This window comes from Echeneis naucrates, chromosome 17, assembly GCF_900963305.1.
Source record: "Echeneis naucrates chromosome 17, fEcheNa1.1, whole genome shotgun sequence".
NCBI lineage: Eukaryota > Metazoa > Chordata > Actinopteri > Carangiformes > Echeneidae > Echeneis > Echeneis naucrates.
In genome coordinates, this window is record NC_042527.1 from 21,828,425 (window position 1) to 21,850,306 (window position 21,882).

The window sequence follows — 21,882 nt, forward strand, 5'->3', positions numbered from 1 at the left end:
AAAAAATATATAAAGTGATAATGATGACAATAATAACCTGAGGAAAATCAATGGAAAACATTGTCAGATTGGGAGCATGAAGCTTCAGAGGGAAGAAGCTGAACTTTGTTCAAAGTGAAGGCAGCTGTCATGCAGAAAAGAGCCAGCTCTGCACTGTAGCTGTCGGGGAACAGAGATGCTGTAGTGACCAGAAGTTCACCATCAGCCACTGAAGCATTCGACTGTATGCTGAGAGAATCTCTGCTCTGAACATGCACCTACCTGTTTCAGTTGATCCATCAGCACACACTGGCCAACTCTAACCTGAACCAGCTCACCCTCCATACAGCAGACAGGCCTCGCCAGGTGACTCCGAACCAGACCAGCAAAGGAACCTCCTCTGTTCTCCATCCTGATTGGATGGTTCAGTCTGTCAGCCACACAGAAGCCCCGCCCCTAATTCCTCCCCTCCTTCCTGCTCTGTTTCCCTCTAAATGGAGCATCGTTTAAAAAATTATCATTATGTTGTGTTGAAGACTGAGACCATAAACTGATCAGGGAGGAGGTGGGACATTTTCCCATAGTCTTCAACACAGTCTGACTTCTATCTTACCTGCTGCCAGTTTTTACCAAGTTTTAAATCAATGCAGCTCAATTTAGGTTTTTCTTACTATTATATATGTATTTTTATTTTTTTGTATACCTTATATAGTTTGTTCCTGTAAATATTTTTCACATTGTGTTGTACAGCTTTAAGTCTGAAAGTCCGAGACAGAAAAATCTATTTGTGTAAAGCCGAGAAGTAAAAAGAAGGAGAGGATGATCTAGTATCTAAATGATTGATGATGATAATAATTGTTCTATTTTTATTCTATTTATCTGTTTTCTATATAGATATTCTATAGATATGGTATTCACTGTGGACAGCAAAAACAATTTCATTGTACAGAGAAACGTGTTTCTTTACTGTACGTCTGACAATAAACACTTTGAATGAACAATAATAATAATAATAATAATAATAATAATAATGATATAATTACCCCCTTCCCCCCCTCCCTCTGCTGCTCAGACAGGAACAATATGGCGGCGGGAGGAGCGCTGGTTTTCGGTCCAGTGGTTGTCTGATCGTCTGTGGAGCCGGCAGGATGAACCTCTGCGCTCAGTATCTCCGGTGAGCTCGGACCGGGACCTTTCGCCGGCTCACCTGACGGTACAGGTGATCCCGGAGGCGGGAAGTTTAGCCCGGCGCGTGCATTGTTTGGTCCGGTTGCTAACGCTAAAGCTAGCATGTTGAGGGACCACCCCCTCGGCTTTGCGTTGGCGCTAGCTAGCAGCTAGCCGTTAGCCTCGCATATCAACAAACGGTCGGCGCTGCTGTCGGCGGCTCCTCAGACCCAGTCGGGCCGGCGTGTGTGGACTCTGACAGCCGCACCCGGAGCGGGGAACACGGTTAATGCCACCCGTCCTCAGTCGGGGTGAATTTAAGGCTGAGTCGGTGTTTACCGCCACAAACTCTCGGAGTGTTGTTGCTAGCTAGCATTAGCCAGCTAGCATCTTTCTGCGTATGTCAGTTAGCATTATCGACCTGCTGCGTCTTCGTATGAAACCGGGCTTTGGAGAACTCTCATCGCCGTCGGCCGGCTGTTATTCTGGGTTAGTGTGTGTAGCAGCGGGTTATGTCCCGGGGGGGACAGTTTGCTGTGTCGGGTAGTGAACATCTGCTGGTTTGTTGGTGTGTTTTTGGTTGTGTTTTGGTTCCAGGTGTTAGCCGGAGCCCGGCACCGCCGCTCTGACCCCCCCGCCATGATCTATGAGTGTGAACAGTGTAAATGAAGCAGCAGCATCTCAGTCAGGCTGCACCTGTTAGCTCAAGAATGTGCCAACAATGAGGAAGTTGTTTGCATCGTGTTGTTGGTGTGTGTTGTCTCTAACGCCCCCCCCCTTTCTCTGTTTACATCCGAGCAGACAGGCAGAGGCCCTGAAGGCTGACATGACAGGTAGGTCTGAGCACCGTGTCCCTGTGGGGGGGTTAACACCTGAGTACCGACTGATCCACAGCAGGAATAAAGATAAAAATCCAAACTCATCAAAGATATTCAGTTTACTGTGCATGAGACAAATTCTGCACAGCCTCACGCCTGAGCAACTCAAAACTGGAACAGCTTGATTTAATTTTTCAAAAGATTATTTAACAATCATATGTGTATGGAAGTAGCACTGACAGGACTCCAGTTATGTTGGTATCTGAAGCGCAGTCTTGTCTTGTGATGGACAGTGGAGCTTTTTAAATGTGACAGACCTGCCTGCTTCACTCAGGTTTTGTGGTATCACAAAGTTCATTGGCTTTTACTCAGGTCAGATTATTGTGGTTACTGGATTTGATGAACATTACCACAGTGATCTAGATTTTTTCATTGGTTAGTAAAAACCATTTTCCTGTACCAGACTCATAACAAAGTTTAAAGTGGCTAAATGTATTTTATGTAATACAACCAAATTCCTCTGTCACATGGCCTGAACCTGCTTCCTGGTTCATATTATCCAAGATGACTAAACATGCCACTGAGCTGGACTGGCTTCATGGTCTTGGGTTCATTAACAAATATTTTCAAAGATCAGGGTCCATAGCTGTGATCTTTGGAGCTGTACCAGTTCCAGGACCCTCAGTGTTGTTGGATTATTTTCCTTAAAACCATTTAAAGCTTAATTATGAGATGAGACTGAGCTCTTTTTCAATATAATGATGACTTTGACAGATGTGATGGAAACTTTCAGGACTCAACCGGTTCAGGTCCAGGTGACCTGTGGTCCAGTACCCACCTGTCTCTGTTCTGTTCTGCTCTGTAGATTCAAAGCTGGGGGCGGCAGAGGTGTGGACGTCTCGCCAGGCCCTGCAGGACCTCTACCAGAAGATGCTTGTGACTGACCTGGAATATGCTCTGGACAAGAAGGTGGAGCAGGACCTGTAAGCTGACACACACCCAAGAGACCTCAGTGTTTAGATCACCTGCACCATGTTTATGTAGCCCTCATCAGGTGTGTTTCCTTTTTTTCTCCCTGCAGGTGGAATCATGCCTTTAAGAACCAGATCACCACGCTGCAGAGCCAGGCCAAGAACCGAGCCAACCCCAACCGCAGTGAGGTCCAGGCCAACCTGTCACTGTTCCTGGAGGCAGCTAGTGGATTCTACACACAGGTAGGAGCCATGTGGTTCTCAGAGGACCAGCGACTTCGACACCACTTGGAGTTGAGTACAGCAGCTCTAGGTCTCCCCCTCCAACAAATGTCAACAATGGACCCACTTCCTTCCTGCACATTTACTGTGATCAGACGGAGCAGTAGCAGCTGGCTACGGATGAACAGAGGCCGGTTCTTAATGGGATCGCATGAGTGAATCTGGTGATGTAGTTAATGTGAAATGACGACAATGGCGGCTTCTGTCCCTGGTTGTCACTGAGATGTGGCTCCCTAACGCAGACCATATGCAGAATGCTTATGACACACATGGAAGGATTTTACCTTCCTATAAGGGGCTGAGGGCTCACCATAATTTGATTGGATTTGCTTCCACAGCTATAGAAAACTGTTGGACGACAGATTAACTGTCTCTCTCTGTTGGTCCCTCAGTTACTGCAGGAACTCTGCACAGTCTTCAACGTGGACCTGCCATGCCGCGTCAAGTCGTCTCAGCTTGGCATCATCAGCAATAAACAGAGCAGCACCAGCGCCATTGTCACCCCACAGCCCAGCTCCTGCTCCTACATCTGCCAGCACTGCCTCGTTCACCTTGGAGACATAGGTGCAAAAACTCTTCAAAAATTCTGTAAAGTAATGCCATATATAACCTCAAAGGAACTAGAAGTTTCTGCCTGAACAATAAACAAGGCCAATCATTTCTTGCTGATCAGTTAATCAATCAGCTGAACAGTGCAAAAGAGTCAAGCTTGCGATTCCTCACGTTTATTTCCTGTACAATGAAAAATATAAAACTGCTTCCAAAAGTTACTGCTCCTTATTTAATCTGTGTTTGTGCTTCAGCGCGTTACCGTAACCAGACCAGCCAAGCGGAGTCATACTACCGACATGCAGCTCAGCTGGTTCCATCAAATGGTGAGTCTTACTGAACTGTCCTGAAAACAGTCCAGGCTGCAAGAACATGAAGTCTTCTTGAGAGGCTCAGATTGATTGTGGTGGTCCTTAAGTTCTGTCATCCTTGTGGACGTAGTCTGATGCTCTGTGTCTGCTGCAGGTCAGCCCTACAACCAGCTGGCTATCTTGGCCTCCTCTAAAGGAGACCACCTCACCACCATCTTCTACTACTGCCGCAGCATCGCAGTCAAGTTCCCCTTCCCAGCAGCCTCCACCAACCTGCAGAAGGCCTTGTCCAAGGCTCTGGAGAGGTACCAATGGAGAAAATGACCATGTTGACCTCAATGTTCGCTGTCCGTTTCAAATCAAAGATGAGGTTTCTAAACTCTCTGTCCCCGCTCTGTGCCTCTGTAGCCGGGATGAGATGAAAACGAAGTGGAGTGTGTCAGATTTCATCAAGGCATTCATCAAATTTCATGGTCACGTCTACTTGAGTAAGAGTCTGGACAAGCTGGACAGTCTGAGGGAGAAGCTGGAGGAGCAGTTCCAGGTATAATAGAAGGTCCATTTCACTGTTAATACTGGTGCTTCGATCTGAGCTCACTGCCTGACCTGGAGTATGTGATTACAGAGACTGATCCTGCAGAAAGCCTTCAGTTCTCAGCAGCTGGTCCACATCACAGTCATCAACCTGTTTGAGCTCCACCACCTCAGAGACCTGACGGCTGACGGCAGTGAGCAGAGCTACAGCAATGAGCAGCAGATCAGCTGGTTCCAGCTGCTTGGACTCTTCAGTAAAACCCTCCTACTGTTTAATTTGAAATGGGCTTTGACTGTGATTGATTGTTTTTTGACCTCACTTCATGTCTCCTCAGTGTCTTTCCTGGGAATCATGTGCAGCCGTGTTCTGCTCAACAAGAACAGGGGGGAGGAGATCATGGGAGAGTGTCCTCTGCCAGCCATCAAAGTGTCTCTGGACTGGCTAAAACTGAGACCCAGCGTGTTCCACGAGGCCGCCATCGATCAGAGGCAGCAGTAAGACTGCAGCCCATCAGATTGTGTCGCTGTGTTGTTAATGTGGCCTTGTTTGATTTGACTCTTGTTCGTGTCTCTCAGTGTTTGGCCCTGGCTGGTCTCAGTCCTCAACAGTTTCCACCCTAAAGAGGATGATGTGTCCTGTTCTTCAGGTACGACACTTGCTGTGTGTTTTCAGACTTGATACAGCGATGTGAGAAACTAACAGATGATCTATTAGACAGTATTCAGCCTTCACAACCTTTCAAAATAAAAGCTCCTCTGTCTGCAGATTAACAACTTTGCTTTCTCTGCAGTGACACCCCTGCCAGAGGAGTTTGAGCTCCAGGGTTTCTTGGCTCTCCGGCCTGCTCTGAGGTAGAGTCCTGTCCATCACTGAACTGTGGAATGAATGTTTGGTCACACTGATGTCTGTTGTCGACTGTTGACTGTTGTGTTTCAGGTCTCTGGACTTCACCAAAGGTCATCAGGGCATCCTGGTGGACAGAGACGGCCTGCCGGTCCACGCTCGCCACCAGAGGCTCATCAGTCTGGGCAAATGGGTGGCCGACAACCAGCCAGGGTGAGTTCATCTGTCTGTAATGTATGCTCTCTCTGAGGGGTCAGAGGTCATCAGTAGATTGTCTCTGTCTCCTCTTCAGACTGATTCAGTGCAGAGTGAGTGAGGACGGTCTCGTCGTCTTCCTCACTGATATTCCAGAGCAGGCCATTGAGGAACCGCTGGAGAAGGATGCACCGGTGCTTCAGGAGTCATCCAATGGTGAGCAGACCCCCAATGATGGCGGACACTCTGGGCTGAAGTCTGTGCTGTCTGCTGGCAAGACGCAGAGCTCATGGCCAGACGGGAGCGACCGTCCCGTTGTGACCTTTAAGGAGAACATCAAACCCAGAGAGCAGAGCCGTGAACCGACACGAAACCACCATCAGAAGGATGGAGGTAAAGAGCGCAGGGACTTTCCCAAGGGTAATGGGGCTGCTGGGAAAGGAGAGCTGAAGAGAGAAGGGAAGAGGAAGAGTGAGTTGAAGAAAACGGGCTATGAAAAGACAGCGGATGCTGGAAAACAGGTAGAGATGTAGAAACACGATTAGTCACAGCTGCTTGTCTCCACAGTGTCTGATCATGTGGTTTCATTTACTCTCTTATCAGGTGAAGGCTCAGACGGAGCTGAGGAAGACTCCGGTGTCTGAGGCCAAGAAGACCCCAGCAACTCAAACTCAGACCACGTGCTCCTCTCAGTTCATCCCCATCCATCACCCTGGAGCCTTCCCGCCGCTGCCGAGCAGACCTGGTACACGCACACAACTAGCCCACATCGCTATCTTTGCTAGTTGTTGCTGTTTGGATAAATTACTGACTTAATTAATATCCAACAGCTTTTTGTCTGTTCTGTCTGAGATGTCATGGAGCCTCTCCTCCCTAACTGAAGTTGTTCAAATTCTGCTCCTGATCGGTGCCTTTGCAGGTTTTCCCAGCTCAGCCTATGTGATGCCTCCGGTGGCGTTCCCAGGGCTTCAGGTGAATCCGGGCTTCACCTTCTCCACCGGAGTGTCTGTCCCTGGCCCGTTCCTCCAGCAGGCTGTCCACACTCAAGCCGGCACTCAAGTCCAGGCTGGGAAGCAGTCCCACATTCCCTACAGTCAGCAGAGGCCTTCAGCGCCAGGCACAGGACAGGGACCAGGGTCCTCAGGGCAGGGCCCAGGGCCCATGAACCAGGGCCCCTCACAGGGCCAGCAGTCCCAGGCCCAGCCGCCACCCCAGCAGGCCTTGCAGCAGTCGGTCCAGCTGCAGGTGCAGGCGCTGAGCCAGCAGCAGCAGTCTCCCACTAAACCGGTCCAACAGGTGGGGATGGGGAAGAGCCCGCCTCACCACCCAGGACTGCAGCAGGTCAGCTCACACGCTCCATATTAGTTCCTCTCACTACTTATTTGGTTTCTAGCATTGTGAGTCAAGAACTAGGTTTTTTCCTTTTCACTATGATTGTCTGTCTGCTTACAACAGTACATGCAGGTCCAGGACCCGCCAGCTCAGATGTGGAACCAGGCCCAGGCGGCTCTGCAGAAGATGAACCCCATGCAGATGTCAATGAAGCAGTCACAGTCGCAGCCACAGCAGCAACAGGCAGCATTCTACATGGCTGCTCAGGATCCACTCAAACTGTACGAGCACCAGCTGCAGCCGCAATCACAGCTCAGCATGGACAAGAAGATCAAGTACCCTGACGTCAAGATGCCGGACTTCTACTGGGAGCCGTCCTACAGGATGGGGGACAGTCTGGCCATGATGGCAGATAGGATGAAAAGGCCCCCACCGGGTGGTATCTGTTCCGACCAGGACGCCTCTGCTGGGCCCCGGGGACCCCCTTTTGAGGTGAGGATCTGTGTGGGGAGTGATCCTAAGGATGGATGATACAAACTCTGCACTCCTTTTCTCTCTTTTTCCTTCTTTTCCTTCTTCATTTTGTTTGTTACTGTGGAAGTTTTTTTTTTTTTTTTTTTTTTGCAGTGAAAATTAAACTGATCTGATTCTGCGTATTTCATTTTTCTGCTGGTTTTCTGGAGGGAAACCGTGATCATGACCTTCAGTAGCCTCTTATAAAATATTCTCCTTTTCCTTTCATTCAACAGAGATGTTAATAGATGTGGAGTGTTGGATTTTTGTTTCAAAGAGTCCAAGTCTGTAAAGTGAAGCCAATGGCGCAGAGCCTTGAAGAATTTCATTAGTTTGATAAACTTAAAGACTTTATGCTCTCCGTCTCTAGTCTCAGTACAGCCCCATGCTCGTTCTTTAATCAGCTGTTGCCATGATGCAGAGCAGCTAACTCCTGTGAAACTTGTGGGTGACTGTCCAGTTTTATCAGTTTACACAGTCTAGCTTCAACTCAGATCTGCACTGATGGTGGACACTGGTGAAGGTCATTATCACTCACTTCCTTCCTATGTGTCCTGTGTGATGTTAAACTTGGTTTGTGGCTTTCAGCTTAACTGTCCTCCTTCCACTTCTGTCTTACCGGCCTGCCTTCTTTCTCTTTCTCCTCTTCTTCTTTACCCCCTTCTTTCTCTTCCTCCTCCTCTTCCTTGCTTCATCTCTCACCAGGACAACAAGAGCTCGCCTCTTCTACCTCCTGACCTGTTAAAAACTCTAGCAGATTTTGAGGAGGAGGAGGAGCTCATCTTTACTAAGCCTCCTGATTTCTTCCAGGCCTTGACTGGCCCTCTTAGCACTGCTCCTGGACCAAACATATTTGTATGTAGCCCTTTCTTCCAACCCCCCCACCATCACAGAAAAACACTCCCCCTCATTCAGTTGGTGCTGATATTAAATGTGATGTTGCGTCGTGTCCCAGTGACAATCTGCAGACGAGGCAACCAATCAGAACCCTTAGAGGTGTTTATAAAAAGTAAATTTGTTGGTGTTGAGGTGGAGCTCATAACGAGGGGTCAGCCAATAGAGATCATTCCTAATCAATAACTGATATCTGTAAAAATCAAGGTTCAGGTCATTGCCAAACTTGTTGTAGTGAGCTTATATAGAGAACTGTTGTGAAAAAATTGCTTTTTTTTTTTTTTTTTATTTGACAGGTCAGTGACAAAAGAGGAAATGAGAGATTAGACAGCTAAGAGTCCAGTTGACCATGAATTGAACCGGAGACTCTGAATAAGTAGGGACACACCTGTTAGCTGTTCACTGTAACACAGGTGGTGTTCACGTCATTGATCGTACCACAAGTCTCATTCTCAGTCATCAGAGTAAAACTTATCACTTCCTGATGTGTTGGAGGTTTCAGGTTTCAGCTCTTTAACTGACCTGGTGGTCAGCCTCTGGTCAGTGATTCTGCTAACTGGAGCCATTTAGCTCAGAATGTTTAACACTCTGCAGCAAAGATGGAGGATGGGTCAAAGGTCAGCTTCACTGAGAGATTATAATTTTCTGCATAAACACTTCGGCCATCTATTGACACTTAGAGCTTGAATCGATCTGTCAGAAACACATTTTTCTGCTGTGAGTTCTATTGACGTCCTGATCACCCGGGGTCGATCTCACCACCTGTCTGTCTCCTCATCGGCCTGTCCTCTGTCTCTGCAGCTGCCCAATCAGAGCAGGATGGAGAGCGGCTCTGAGGTCGTCAGCCAGTCATCTTCCCTCCTGCCCATGCCTGGCTTCCCCATGCAGGTCAGACACTCCATTCTCAACTTAAAATGCCCAAAGTAAATCTGCAGGACCTGTGTTTATCCACCAGGGGGGAGGATTGAACCAGCTCAGCTCCTGATCAGTTTAAGTCACGTTAATATAAATAAAATGAACAGATGTAGCGGGTTAGAGCTGCTTCAGTCTCTGATCATTTGCTATCTTTACATGTACAGATGTACAATCTGATTACAACTTGGATTAGACCTTTACTGTTTTCATGGACTTTAAAAAAATGTATCTAATCATGACGTGTTTACATGCATCTCATGTTTTAATGGGATAAATAACCCTAACCCTAACCCTGCAGTAGTAGAAGAAGCTGCCTCTGATGTAACTTTGTGACTTTGTTATGGATCTGTATCATTCTCATCAGGTTGATACAGACCACTTCTGTTTAAGTCCCAACATGTGTAACGTTGATGTATGGCTGATGTAACAGACATGCAAAGGTGAAATAATTTCTGCCCACGCTTCAGAATAAGTGTTGACATGCATGCCAATTGGGTCAACAATTGGCCTAACCCAAACATAAATAGGAAGGAAATTTTGATCCAAGCAAGTGTGATCGGGTCAGAAATTTCTGATTGACATGTTTACAGAAGCATTTTTACGAAGGTCAGGCTTTTAACCCGATTATTTGTGTCCACGTAAACATAGCTGTTGATTGATTGCAGCAGTAAAGTGTCTGTTGTTCTTGTCGTGTGATCAGGAGTACAACCAGAACAGCATCTTCAGTCAGGCCTATGGTAAGAACCTGCCGCCCAGCTCCAAGCCCGACGCTCCCATGGTGCACCAGGAGCCGTCCCTCTACTCGCTCTTTGAAGGGACGCCTTGGTCTCCCTCCCTCCCCGCCAGCTCAGGTACGTCAGGCCTGTAAGGACACCCGATAAACCCGATCACCTGATGTTTTGAATATGTTTCTGAGGTTAGCTGCATTGTGATTGGCAGACCACTCTACCCCAGCCAGCCAATCCCCTCACTCATCCAACCCCAGCAGCCTGCCCTCCTCCCCGCCAACACACAACCACGGAGCCATGCCTTTCTCCAACTTTGGGCCCATCGGCACTCCGGACAGCCGAGACCGAAGGGTGGTGGACCGCTGGAAAGCCGACAAGACTGGTGAGGGTGTAAGAGGGTGTAAGGGGGCCCAGAGGGTCCAGATCTGGACTTGGCATGTAGATCTGAAGCAGTCACGTGTTGTTGTCTTGTTTCAGGGCCGGTGGGTGGGTTCGGTCTGGACTACCTGCCGGCTGCAGCCTCCTCTTCAACTTCGGACAGCAGCTGGCACCAGACTGGGCCGACCGGAAGTTCCTGGACCAATCAGGAGTCTCCGATGGAGGAATCGTCGTCCACTGTGCTTCTCGACAGCCTCAAGGTGCTAAAATGTCTGCAGGTTTAGAACTCTCTGATCGACTGTAGCTCTGTCTCACTCTGAGCTCTCCTCCACAGTCCATCTGGTCCAGCTCCATGATGCAGCCAGGCCCATCGGCGCTGGAGCAGCTCCTCCTGCAGCAGAAGCAGAAGCAGCAGCGAGGTCACGGTGCCATGAATCCGCCTCACTGAACGGCAGCCGAGGCGGCGCTTTGTCCGGAAGTCAAAACGACCACCACCAGGAGAAACGGAAGGGAAAAAAAAAACCAGAAGTTTGATGAAGACGAGCTCCTAACTAAAATGGAAAATTAAACCGGCGAGAAACGGTGGAGGCTGGGGAGGTGACAACCCCCCGACGAGGCTGAAAAACCACCCCACCCCCCTCGGCTGTCGAGGAGCGGTGATGCCCCTCCTGGAGTGGAGGGTGCGGGATCTCTTCAACCACGGTGCCACGCGCCATGCCACCGCCGGGTTTCCTTCAACTCGTGGAAATCTGAACATTGAGGAACACAAACCACACCCCCTACCCCTTCACCACCACTGACATCCCCCCCAGTTTTGGACAGATGCCACATGTCACCTGATCTGGAAGAACTTCTTCTGTCTTTGAAACAAAAAAACAAAAAATAAAAGAAGCGACCTCCTGGATGTCTGCTGGTCCCATCGGAGCGCCTGTTTTTTGCGTCTCTGCTGCTGCAGACCAAGGCGGGGGGGGGGCGCTGTTGTGAGCGAACAATGGCGATGTGGTGGTCTCCTTCGGGGGAGGTCAGGTGAAGCAGTGGGGACAAAATAGACTGGACCTTCTGATCTCTCCATTAATTTCATTACTGAGGAAGAGGAGGAGGAAGGCTCTCTGGAGCTGATTGGTTGATGAAGGAAGGGGGACAATTTGAGCGACAGCTATTTAAATATATGAATAAATATATATTGCCATGGTTGGACTTGGAGAATCAGGACTTGGCGAGGCCTGGACTGACGCTCTCTAATGTCATGTCCGGTTTTGTTTTGAGGGAAGAGCTGCGAGGACGGGACAGCATGGCGATGCCAGTCATTGTCACGTCGGGTGGGGCAGAGAACACCCCCCCTTCGTCAGTCAGTTTTAGGAGTAGTATTATCGTTAGCTTCAGAGATGCAGTTATTAACTCAAACCTGTGTTTTGTGATTTGTTCATAGCCGTTTTAGCTCCTCGGCCTGGGGGGGGTATGGGGGGTATGTCTGTTAGCTTCCTGCTTGAATACTTTTGGGTTCTCTTCCTCTGGCCTCTGAAGGTGTAACCCTGCTTGCTTAAATAACCTGCACTTCCTGTTTCTTTGGTTCATGTTCTGCCTTTTTACCAGTTCAGAGCAGCTGTGGGCTCCTGTGTGCCTGACCCCCTCACCCCCCTCTCAAAAAAAAAAAAAAAAAAAAGAAAAGAAAAGCACACACAGGTGGGTGTGTGCAGGTATCTGCCTCAGCCTGAATGTTTCCCACCTCCAGTAACCACTGATGGACTGAGCCCCGCCCTGTACAGCAGATATTTTTATGACCCCCCTCCAGTTCTGCTTTTACTCTCCTCTAACTGAAGCCCAGGAACTCCAGAGCCAGAAGAACTAAATATAAGACCCCCGACACAGACAGCTCACTCACACACACACACACACTCGGTGCAGTGATATTTTACATCATGTGGGTAAAATAATGCAGATGAGAAACGTGTCTGATTGTTATCGTCAGTCTTCAGGTTGTTTTCTTGGTTTGTTGTGTTTAAAATGTTAAATAGACAAAATATGGAGAAAATGAACTCAGATAATTATCATCATGGCTGCTCGTTAATTTTCACCTGGACCACCTTCGGTGTGGAATGTGAGACGTGAATCCAATGGCCGTCTCTCCTGTCAAACCTTTGATCTGCTGTCGATCAGCTGACATCTCTGTCAGATTGATCAGTTGACCCTCAGCCCTGTGTTTTGTCTGACAGGAGACAGACTGGGCGTTTGTCCAGCGACTTCAGGTCTCCAGAGTCTCTTGTTTTATCTGAGGTCCAGGCCTAAATGAGTCCTTGACGAGGTTCCTCAGCTCCTCGCCTGTGAGTTCCTGACTCTGGCTTTTATTTCTGCTGGTTCCAACCTTGTGGAGTGTTTACGTTCTGTTGGTCCTGATGGAGCCAGTCAGAAAGCAGCTGACCCCCCCACCATCAGGCCTCAGGACCAGATGGTTTAGACTGCAGCACTGTAAGAAACTTCCTGCCAGGTCGTTTGGGGTTTAAAAAAAATAAAAGCCTGTTTTTATTTTCCCACAAGGCTGTTTTACTGAAGCCGACTTCATAGAGACGTGTCTATTTTCTGTGTGATTGTGCTTTTCATGTCGCATTTACAAAACGTATTTGAAAAATAATAAAGAGAAAATATTATTGAATGTGAAGATGAGTTTAGCCAGAAGAGGCAGGAACTCACCTCACGGCTCTGAGCTGGACTGGTTCTGGTTGCCTTTGGTTTTCTTTTTTCTTTGGAAGTAAGAACTGAATGGACCGGGATCTGGCCACGACATTCCGCTCAGCAAGACGTTGGAGGTTTTCAGGATGGCGACTTCTTGGTTATCTGAGAGTTTCTGATGGAAATGATGGTTCAGGTCTGAGTTTCGACTCGTCGTGTTTCTGTCTCTGTAGACTTTCAGAACTGGTGGAATCAGCCGTTAAATAAACGTAAACTATGTTCTCCCTTAACGGTGTCACTGATTTGTTCACTTTAGTCCATTTCTGGTTAAAGCGCCACATTTTATTTTAAAGGCCTGTGTTTGAACCTTTCCTGTCTTTTATTTTGAAATTATGAAAATTGATATCAGTGCAGTTTAACTGCTCTCTGCTTTCTCATGTAGATGCTCATATTGATTAGAACAAATTTGTGTATATATTTCTAACCTTTGTAAGATTCTGACCTTTTAATATAAAAGTCCATTAAATATGAAACATTAAATTTCAGTTTAATATTGAAATAATGATTTTCTTCTTCTTGTTGACGCTCAAAGATCAGTGAGGAAGTTCTTCTAAAAACTGAGCTGTGGTTCTTCTGCTCTGAGCTCATCACCGCAGTCTGTATTTCAAACCAGATTCTGCTCCTTCAGGTCACATGACCCGCATCAGCGCGTCACTGTTTTTGGACTGATGTTGAGTCCCATCAGATAAGACCCCACCCCCTTCTTCAAAGAATCCACAGGGGTTGATGGGAAACGACCTCAAGCCACATTCAGCTGCTGCTCAGAGTCTCCCATAGAGAAACAGTTCAACAGTTTTTGTACGACTGTTTTTCACTGTGTCGATATATACGACCACAGTGAGAGCAGTCAGTGCGACGCCTCGACAAAAACCTCTGAGGCTCTTTACAGGTCTGAGACCTGCTGTTAGACCCTGTTGGACCTGCAGTAGACCTGCTTATAGACCATCTGTTAGACCCTGTTAGACCTGCTTATAGACCTGCTGTAGACCTGCAGTAGACCTGCAGTAGACCTGCAGTAGACCTGCTGTTAGACCCTGTTAGACCTGCTTATAGACCTGCTGTAGACCTGCAGTAGACCTGCTGTTAGACCCTGTTAGACCTACAGTAGACCTGCTGTTAGACCCTGTTAGACCTGCTGTAGACCTGCTTATAGACCTGCTGTAGACCTGCTGTTAGACCCTGTTGGACCTGCAGTAGACCTGCTTATAGACCTGCTGTAGACCTGCTGTTAGACCCTGTTGGACCTGCAGTAGACCTGCTTATAGACCAACTGTTAGACCCTGTTAGACCTGCTTATAGACCTGCTGTAGACCTGCTGTAGACCTGCTGTTAGACCTGCTGTAGACCTGCTGTAGACCTGCTGTTAGACCCTGTTGGACCTGCAGTAGACCTGCTTATAGACCAACTGTTAGACCCTGTTAGACCTGCTTATAGACCTGCTGTAGACCTGCTGTAGACCTGCTGTTAGACCTGCTGTAGACCTGCTGTAGACCTGCTGTTAGACCCTGTTGGACCTGCAGTAGACCTGCTTATAGACCAGCTGTTAGACCCTGTTAGACCTGCTGTAGACCTGCTGTTAGACCCTGTTAGACCTGCTGTAGACCTGCTTATAGACCTACAGTAGACCTGCAGTAGACCTGCTTATAGACCTGCTGTAGACCTGCTGTTAGACCCTGTTGGACCTGCAGTAGACCTGCTTATAGACCAGCTGTTAGACCCTGTTAGACCTGCTGTAGACCTGCTTATAGACCTGCTGTAGACCTGCAGCAGACCTGCTTATAGACCTGCAGTAGACCTGCTGTAGTCCTGTAGTAGACCTGCTTATAGACCTGCTGTAGACCTGCTGTTAGACCCTGTTACACCTGCAGTAGACCTGCTTATAGAACTGCTGTAGACCTGCAGTAGACCTGCTGTTAGACCCTGTTACACCTGCTGTAGACCTGCTTATAGACCTACAGTAGACCTGCAGTAGACCTGCTTATAGACCTGCAGTAGACCTGCTTATAGATCTGCTGTAGACCTGCTGTTAGACCCTGTTGGACCTGCAGTAGACCTGCTTATAGACCAGCTGTTAGACCCTGTTAGACCTGCTTATAGACCTGCTGTAGACCTGCTCTTAGACCCTGTTGGACCTGCAGTAGACCTGCTTATAGACCATCTGTTAGACCCTGTTAGACCTGCTTATAGACCTGCTGTAGACCTGCTGTAGACCTGCTGTTAGACCTGCTGTAGACCTGCTGTTAGACCCTGTTGGACCTGCAGTAGACCTGCTGTTAGACCCTGTTAGACCTGCTGTAGACCTGCTTATAGACCAGCTGTTAGACCTGCTTATAGACCTGCTGTAGACCTGCAGTAGACCTGCTTATAGACCTGCTGTAGACCTGCTGTAGTCCTGCAGTAGACCTGCTTATAGACCTGCTGTAGACCTGCTGTTAGACCTACAGTAGACCTGCAGTAGACCTGCTGTAGACCTGCTGTTAGACCTACAGTAGACCAGCTGTAGACGTACAGTAGACCTGCTGTAGACGTACAGTAGACCTGCTGTAGACCTGCTGTTAGACCTACAGTAGACCTGCTGTAGACCTGCTGTAGTCCTGCAGTAGACCTGCTGTAGACCTGCTGTTAGACCCTGTTACACCTGCAGTAGACCTGCTTATAGAACTGCTGTAGACCTGCAGTAGACCTGCTGTTAGACCCTGTTACACCTGCTGTAGACCTGCTTATAGACCTACAGTAGACCTGCAGTAGACCTGCTTATAGACCTGCAGTAGACCTGCTTATAGACCTGCTGTAGACCTGCTGTTAGACCCTGTTGGACCTGCAGTAGACCTGCTTATAGACCAGCTGTTAGACCCTGTTAGACCTGCTTATAGACCTGCTGTAGACCTGCTCTTAGACCCTGTTGGACCTGCAGTAGACCTGCTTATAGACCATCTGTTAGACCCTGTTAGACCTGCTTATAGACCTGCTGTAGACCTGCTGTAGACCTGCTGTTAGACCTGCTGTAGACCTGCTGTTAGACCCTGTTGGACCTGCAGTAGACCTGCTGTTAGACCCTGTTAGACCTGCTGTAGACCTGCTTATAGACCAGCTGTTAGACCCTGTTAGACCTGCTTATAGACCTGCTGTAGACCTGCAGTAGACCTGCTTATAGACCTGCTGTAGACCTGCTGTAGTCCTGCAGTAGACCTGCTTATAGACCTGCTGTAGACCTGCTGTTAGACCTACAGTAGACCTGCAGTAGACCTGCTGTAGACCTGCTGTTAGACCTACAGTAGACCAGCTGTAGACGTACAGTAGACCTGCTGTAGACGTACAGTAGACCTGCTGTAGACCTGCTGTTAGACCTACAGTAGACCTGCTGTAGACCTGCTGTAGTCCTGCAGTAGACCTGCTTATAGACCAGCTGTAGACCTGCTGTTAGACCTACAGTAGACCTGCAGTAGACCTGCTGTAGACCTGCTGTTAGACCTACAGTAGACCTGCAGTAGACCTGCTATAGACCTGCTGTTAGACCTACAGTAGACCTGCAGTAGACCTGCTGTAGACCTGCTGTTAGACCTACAGTAGACCTGCTGTAGACCTGCTGTAGACCTGCTGTTAGACCCCGTTAGACTTCCTAGCGGACTTCACTTAGTATTATCTGGAAGCACAACATCAGCTGTCACTGTTATGCAGATGATACTCAGTTCTACTCGTCAATAAAGCCGACTGAAGCTAAATCTTACAGACATAAAGACTTGGATGACCTCTGACCTGGCCTTGAGCACCTTGGAGAAGCATCATCTGATCATCTAACCCCTCTGGATGGCATTAGTTCCTTTGTTAGGACTCTTAGAATCATTCTGATCAGGACATGTCTTTGGTTCCTTCAGACAGAACAGGTCTGTAGGACAGCCTTCTTTCACAACATCCTGTCTGAAGAGGAAGCAGAAAAACTAGTTCCTGTATTGGTTCCCTCCAGAGTGACTCCTGTAATTCATCACCATCAGGACGTCCCAACAGTTCTCTGCTGCAGAAATATTAACAGGAACCAGAAAAACAGATCATATTTCTCCTGTGAGCTTCTCTTCATCGGCTCCCAGTAAAGTTCAGAACAGAATCTAAAATCCTTCTCCTGAATGAGCGAGCTCAGAGTTCCTGATGGTCCCAGGAGGACACTTCGAGATCTTCGAGCTATCAGGCTCCTCTTCTGTTGAACCAACTCCCAGTATCGGTTCGGGAGGGCTGACCGACTGAATGATGGAGGGAGTTGACTAATGAAACCACATAATTGGTCAGTTGAGTCACTGGACTTTCAAATTAAGCCCTGTAGTGTGTCACAGCAGGTTCATTTCAGAATCAGAATCAGAATCAGCTTTATTGGCCAAGTATGTGAACACACAAGCAATTAGGCTCCGGTTTTTCTTTGCTTGCTGTATTTAAATGTAAACATGAACAAAAATAAATAGATATAACAAACATTCAACAAAGAACATGGACAACAAGAACAATAAGTTAAAGAATGAATAATAAGTGCAAGAGAGTGACTTCTGGATGAAACTCCTCCAGGTTCATCAACGGCTTCATAACTTGTTTTATTTTCTTATTTTAAAATGGTTTTTTGTTTATGCTGTGATCATGTGATTGTGTGTTTGATGACTCTTTAAATGATTTCATTGTGCGTTAGGGTTAGGGCATTGTGTTATTCTTTAACACAGTAACTTGAATTTAAGTGTGTGATTGTGCGTGTGAAGCAGCAGCAGTGTTGTGTGTCTGCAGAGCTGCCTGTTTCCTCCTGCAGTCGTTGAGGTTTTTGTTGCAGCGTTTGTCGCTGTGGGGGGTTGGTTGGACACACAGTGACTGAAGCGCCACACGGAGCTCAACAAAAACCTCCGTCTGTGGAAACATCCACAATCAGCCGACACAAACACTCCAGAGACACCAGAGAGACCCTGGAGACCACAGAGACCTGGTCTTCTACTGGTCCACCTGTCCGAGTCCACATCAGCAAGTCCGGCTCTCCGAGTTCAAGTCTCCGAGTCCAGGTCTCTGCTGCTCCAATCCTCTGGATCCTCGCATTCTACACACAAACACACAACTCAGCTGCTGTACGTTTGTGTGTCTGTGGTCTACAGATGGTTCTGAGTCCGTGGACGTGGATTCTGGAGGTTTTCAGCTGTTTGGAGGACGTTCTTCAGCCTGGAGGTTTTTGTATGAGGCTGCTTCACTGTGTTTCATCTTCGGGAAGCCCATCAGGGTCACCGTCAATGTGAAAGGTAAGAACGCTTCGGTCTACTGGACTCACCAGAACTGAGGACAGATCAGCTGGGTTGGGATGAAATTAGGAGTTTCTGGTAAACAGCTGATGTCTCTCTGATTTTCTGTTTGGATTTTATAATCTAAGTTCTAAACTGGGCGTCTTGGAAAAACTTTAAAAAGAATCAAATGAAGTTTCTGGTAATTCAGCATGTAGAAGTTTTTTGGTTCTGTGCTAAAATGCATCATAACAACAATGAGGGCAAAATTACTGTATAAAAATGGAACTGAATTAAGAATCAGTGAGAAAAAACTCAAAACAAGACAAGTTGTGAGTTTAGCCTGGAACTTTGGAACCTGGAAATTTGAAATTCTGAATGCGAAGCTTTCTTAATTTGTTTGCCATAAAAATGATTTCAGGTCAATAATACCTTTCTAATGTTGTATAAGGAATGTAAAGTAAAGCTGAAGTGGTTTTCATTCAGTTTGTATGAAAATGATCAGTTGTTTTATGAACTAATTTATATTTGATATTTGTCATGATGAAAATATTAATGATAAAGTTCCACTAGAAATATAACAGCTTAGTATTTCAGTTCCTTTAAGACGGCTGAAATACCATAAACAGAACATTTCATGAATCTGGTACTTTGATTGTTACTCCAAATAATTCATGTGTGTGTGTTTTCTACCTTCACAGAAGAAAAAGAAACAATTGGAAAAATCTGAAATTGATCAAATATACAAAATGAAAAGACGTCTTAAATATATAATAGTGCATCGTCTGTGTAACGTCACATTAGATACACATTAACTGGATAAAAGGTTTCAAATGAATCTCAAAGTTCAGCATTTGTTCTTTTCTAGATGAGTAAATTAAAGAATTAGCATAAATTAAATGGACTTAAAGAATTCGACAAAAACTTAAACTCTGAGAGTAAAAGTTTATTTATTCTGAAATGAAAGTTCTTCCAACCACCGAACAGTGTTTTTTTTAAAGGTCAAAGACAAATGTATAAAATCCAGTTTGTAACCTTCATTTTAAAGTGTTATTTTTAATTTGAATTGAAATGAACGTGTCTGAAAGCTTTCATCTAACGGCTGCAACTTTATTTAAATTTCAAAAACCTGATGAGTTATTCTGATTCCAATTCAACAATAATCATTAAAGTGAACACATTTCAGCAGATTGAATAGACTCTTCACCCATAATTGTCCTTCATTCTTTTATTTTGTAGTTTAAATAGTTTGGTTTGTGATATCTTGTGTTGTTTTAGTTTAATTTTATTATATCACAGTTTCTTAACAAGCTCAGATCTTCAGTCAAATAAGTCTGAATATTATTATCGATCTCAGAGCATGTGTTTGCTCTTCTGTAAGATGATATGATATATTTCAGATTATTGTTGTCGTTGTGTATTCAGTTTCCAAGAATCAGTTCTGAAGATATTGAGACTTTGTTCTTCACTAAAATAATTTGTCCAAAGTTTTCATGTAAAAATTTTAATAATTATTTAAAATACATTCAAATTGTTTGATTTAGCTCAAATCTTTTTTTTCACGCGTTAAACTTTTTAAATGAACTTTAAAAACATCTTTTCTAACTCTAACATTTTTCTGATTCCAGCTGAAATGTTATTCTGTCTTCTGCGTTCAGATAAATGTGGTGAAATAAAGTTTCATCAAAGAAAACACAGTAAAGATGGAGTCCTGTGACAGAAGGCTTAAAGTTCACAGTATTTTACTGTGAAAGGCTGAACCATTTCCTGTCTCTGTTCTTTCAGATCCGTCCTCCATGGAGCTGGCTCTGTTCGTCCTGAGTCCTCTGAGTCCTGAGGACACGGTGAGGAAGAGGCCGGACCACCAGAATCCAGAAGTCTGTCTGGCTGCTGGTTTCCGTCCTCAGCAGGGTGAGATGGTCCTGAACGTGGAGAACGGGTCGGTCAGTCTGAACACCAGCAGGGCCGTCCTGTCCCGGGAGGAGAAATCCTTCTTCTTTGCTGGACTCATCAACGAAACCATCTACTCATGTGAACTTCACGGAGCGTCAGCCGACAACGAAGACAGTAGGACGGACACACACTTTGTCTAGACAGTCGTTGTTGCTTTTGGTTGTTGTGTAACCTTTTGTTTTGTGTGTTTGCAGTCGATCGCTGTGACAACTTTCCAGGTGAGTCACCTGAACGCCTCACCTGTTTGACTGACTGACTGACTGACTGACTGACTGACTGATTGATTGATTGATTGATTGATTGATTGACTGATTGACTGATTGATTGATTGATTGATTGACTGATTGATTGATTGATTGATTGATTGACTGATTGATTGACTGATTGATTGATTGATTGATTGACTGATTGATTGATTGATTGATTGACTGATTGATTGATTGATTGACAGATTGATTGACTGATTGATTGATTGATTGATTGATTGATTGATTGATTGATTGACTGATTGCCCCCCTCAGAGGGAGCCAGGCTGAACTTCTACCTGCTGCTGATGAACGGGATCCGTCTGGTCTTCACCAAGACTCTGGCCTTCAACACCGTTCTCACTATCAGAGCCGTGCTCTTCTGATGGCGAGCTCTGAGGCTCCGCCCCCTCCATGGCCACAGATCAGGACCCAATCAGGCTCATTGATATATTGATTGATTGGCTGGTTGTTATCAGCATAACAGAGTTTAGAAACTGTCCTCTTGTGTTTAAAGATATTTTCCATTAAAACCAAATGTGATAAACGTCAGTTGTCAGATTTTATTTGAGCAGGAAGTAAAATCAGCTGCGTCACCAAACTGGTCCAGATCTGTCGTGTTGTGTAACAGGAAAAAGATACTCTAAAAAATGTGTTTTTTTCTGAGGGACAAACTTTTTTCTTTGTTCTCAGAACAAAACAATTTTTAATGAACCCAAAAAGACAAAGACAAAAAGACAAAAAAGTTCATTCCTAAAGTTTCTGGATTCAAACTGAACTAACAGTTTCATCAGTGATGATGAGAAAAATCACGTTAAAGGGTTTTATGAGAAAGTGTGTGATTGTGCGTGTGAAGCAGCAGCAGTGTTGTGTGTCTGCAGAGCTGCCTGTTTCCTCCTGCAGTCGTTGAGGTTTTTGTTGCAGCGTTTGTCACTGTGGGGGGTTGGTTGGACACACAGTGACTGAAGCGCCACACGGAGCTCAACAAAAACCTCCGTCTGTGGAAACATCCACAATCAGCCGACACAAACACTCCAGAGACACCAGAGAGACCCTGGAGACCACAGAGACCTGGTCTTCTACTGGTCCACCTGTCCGAGTCCACATCAGCAAGTCCGGCTCTCCGAGTTCAAGTCTCCGAGTCCAGGTCTCTGCTGCTCCAATCCTCTGGATCCTCGCATTCTACACACAAACACACAACTCAGCTGCTGTACGTTTGTGTGTCTGTGGTCTACAGATGGTTCTGAGTCCGTGGACGTGGATTCTGGAGGTTTTCAGCTGTTTGGAGGACGTTCTTCAGCCTGGAGGTT

The 21,882-nt window shown here is 46.4% G+C and overlaps 3 protein-coding genes across 3 annotated transcripts in view; all 3 read left to right on the top strand.

The window, feature by feature from the left end:
• The first annotated feature begins 1,296 nt into the window (after nt 1-1,296).
• smg7 (SMG7 nonsense mediated mRNA decay factor) lies at nt 1,297-12,083 on the top strand. The gene is made up of 22 exons (XM_029525176.1): nt 1,297-1,635; nt 1,948-1,979; nt 2,830-2,947; nt 3,046-3,178; nt 3,610-3,781; nt 4,021-4,092; nt 4,232-4,382; nt 4,486-4,621; nt 4,703-4,865; nt 4,947-5,106; nt 5,188-5,258; nt 5,403-5,463; nt 5,549-5,668; nt 5,748-6,171; nt 6,254-6,395; nt 6,570-6,991; nt 7,106-7,474; nt 9,191-9,277; nt 10,005-10,155; nt 10,244-10,414; nt 10,510-10,670; nt 10,745-12,083. The coding sequence occupies exons 1-22, from the start codon at nt 1,547-1,549 to the stop codon at nt 10,856-10,858; spliced, it is 3,519 nt and encodes a 1,172-aa protein (XP_029381036.1). The 5' UTR covers nt 1,297-1,546; the 3' UTR covers nt 10,859-12,083.
• A 5,197-nt stretch (nt 12,084-17,280) lies between these two features.
• On the top strand, nt 17,281-21,675 carry LOC115058366 (uncharacterized). The gene is made up of 5 exons (XM_029525718.1): nt 17,281-17,353; nt 18,255-18,395; nt 20,160-20,441; nt 20,522-20,545; nt 20,849-21,675. Exons 1-5 carry the CDS (start codon nt 17,281-17,283, stop codon nt 20,956-20,958), a joined length of 630 nt encoding a protein of 209 aa, XP_029381578.1. The 3' UTR covers nt 20,959-21,675.
• Nucleotides 21,539-21,882, top strand: part of LOC115058215 (uncharacterized) — a gene marked incomplete at its 5' end in the record, with an annotated part of 4,301 nt that continues 3,957 nt past the window's right edge. The window contains 2 exons of the mRNA XM_029525524.1: nt 21,539-21,719; nt 21,810-21,882. The exon at nt 21,810-21,882 is cut by the window's right edge and continues 68 nt beyond it. Coding sequence (XP_029381384.1) covers nt 21,539-21,719; nt 21,810-21,882 — 254 coding nt within the window. The remainder of the gene's footprint in view (nt 21,720-21,809) is intronic.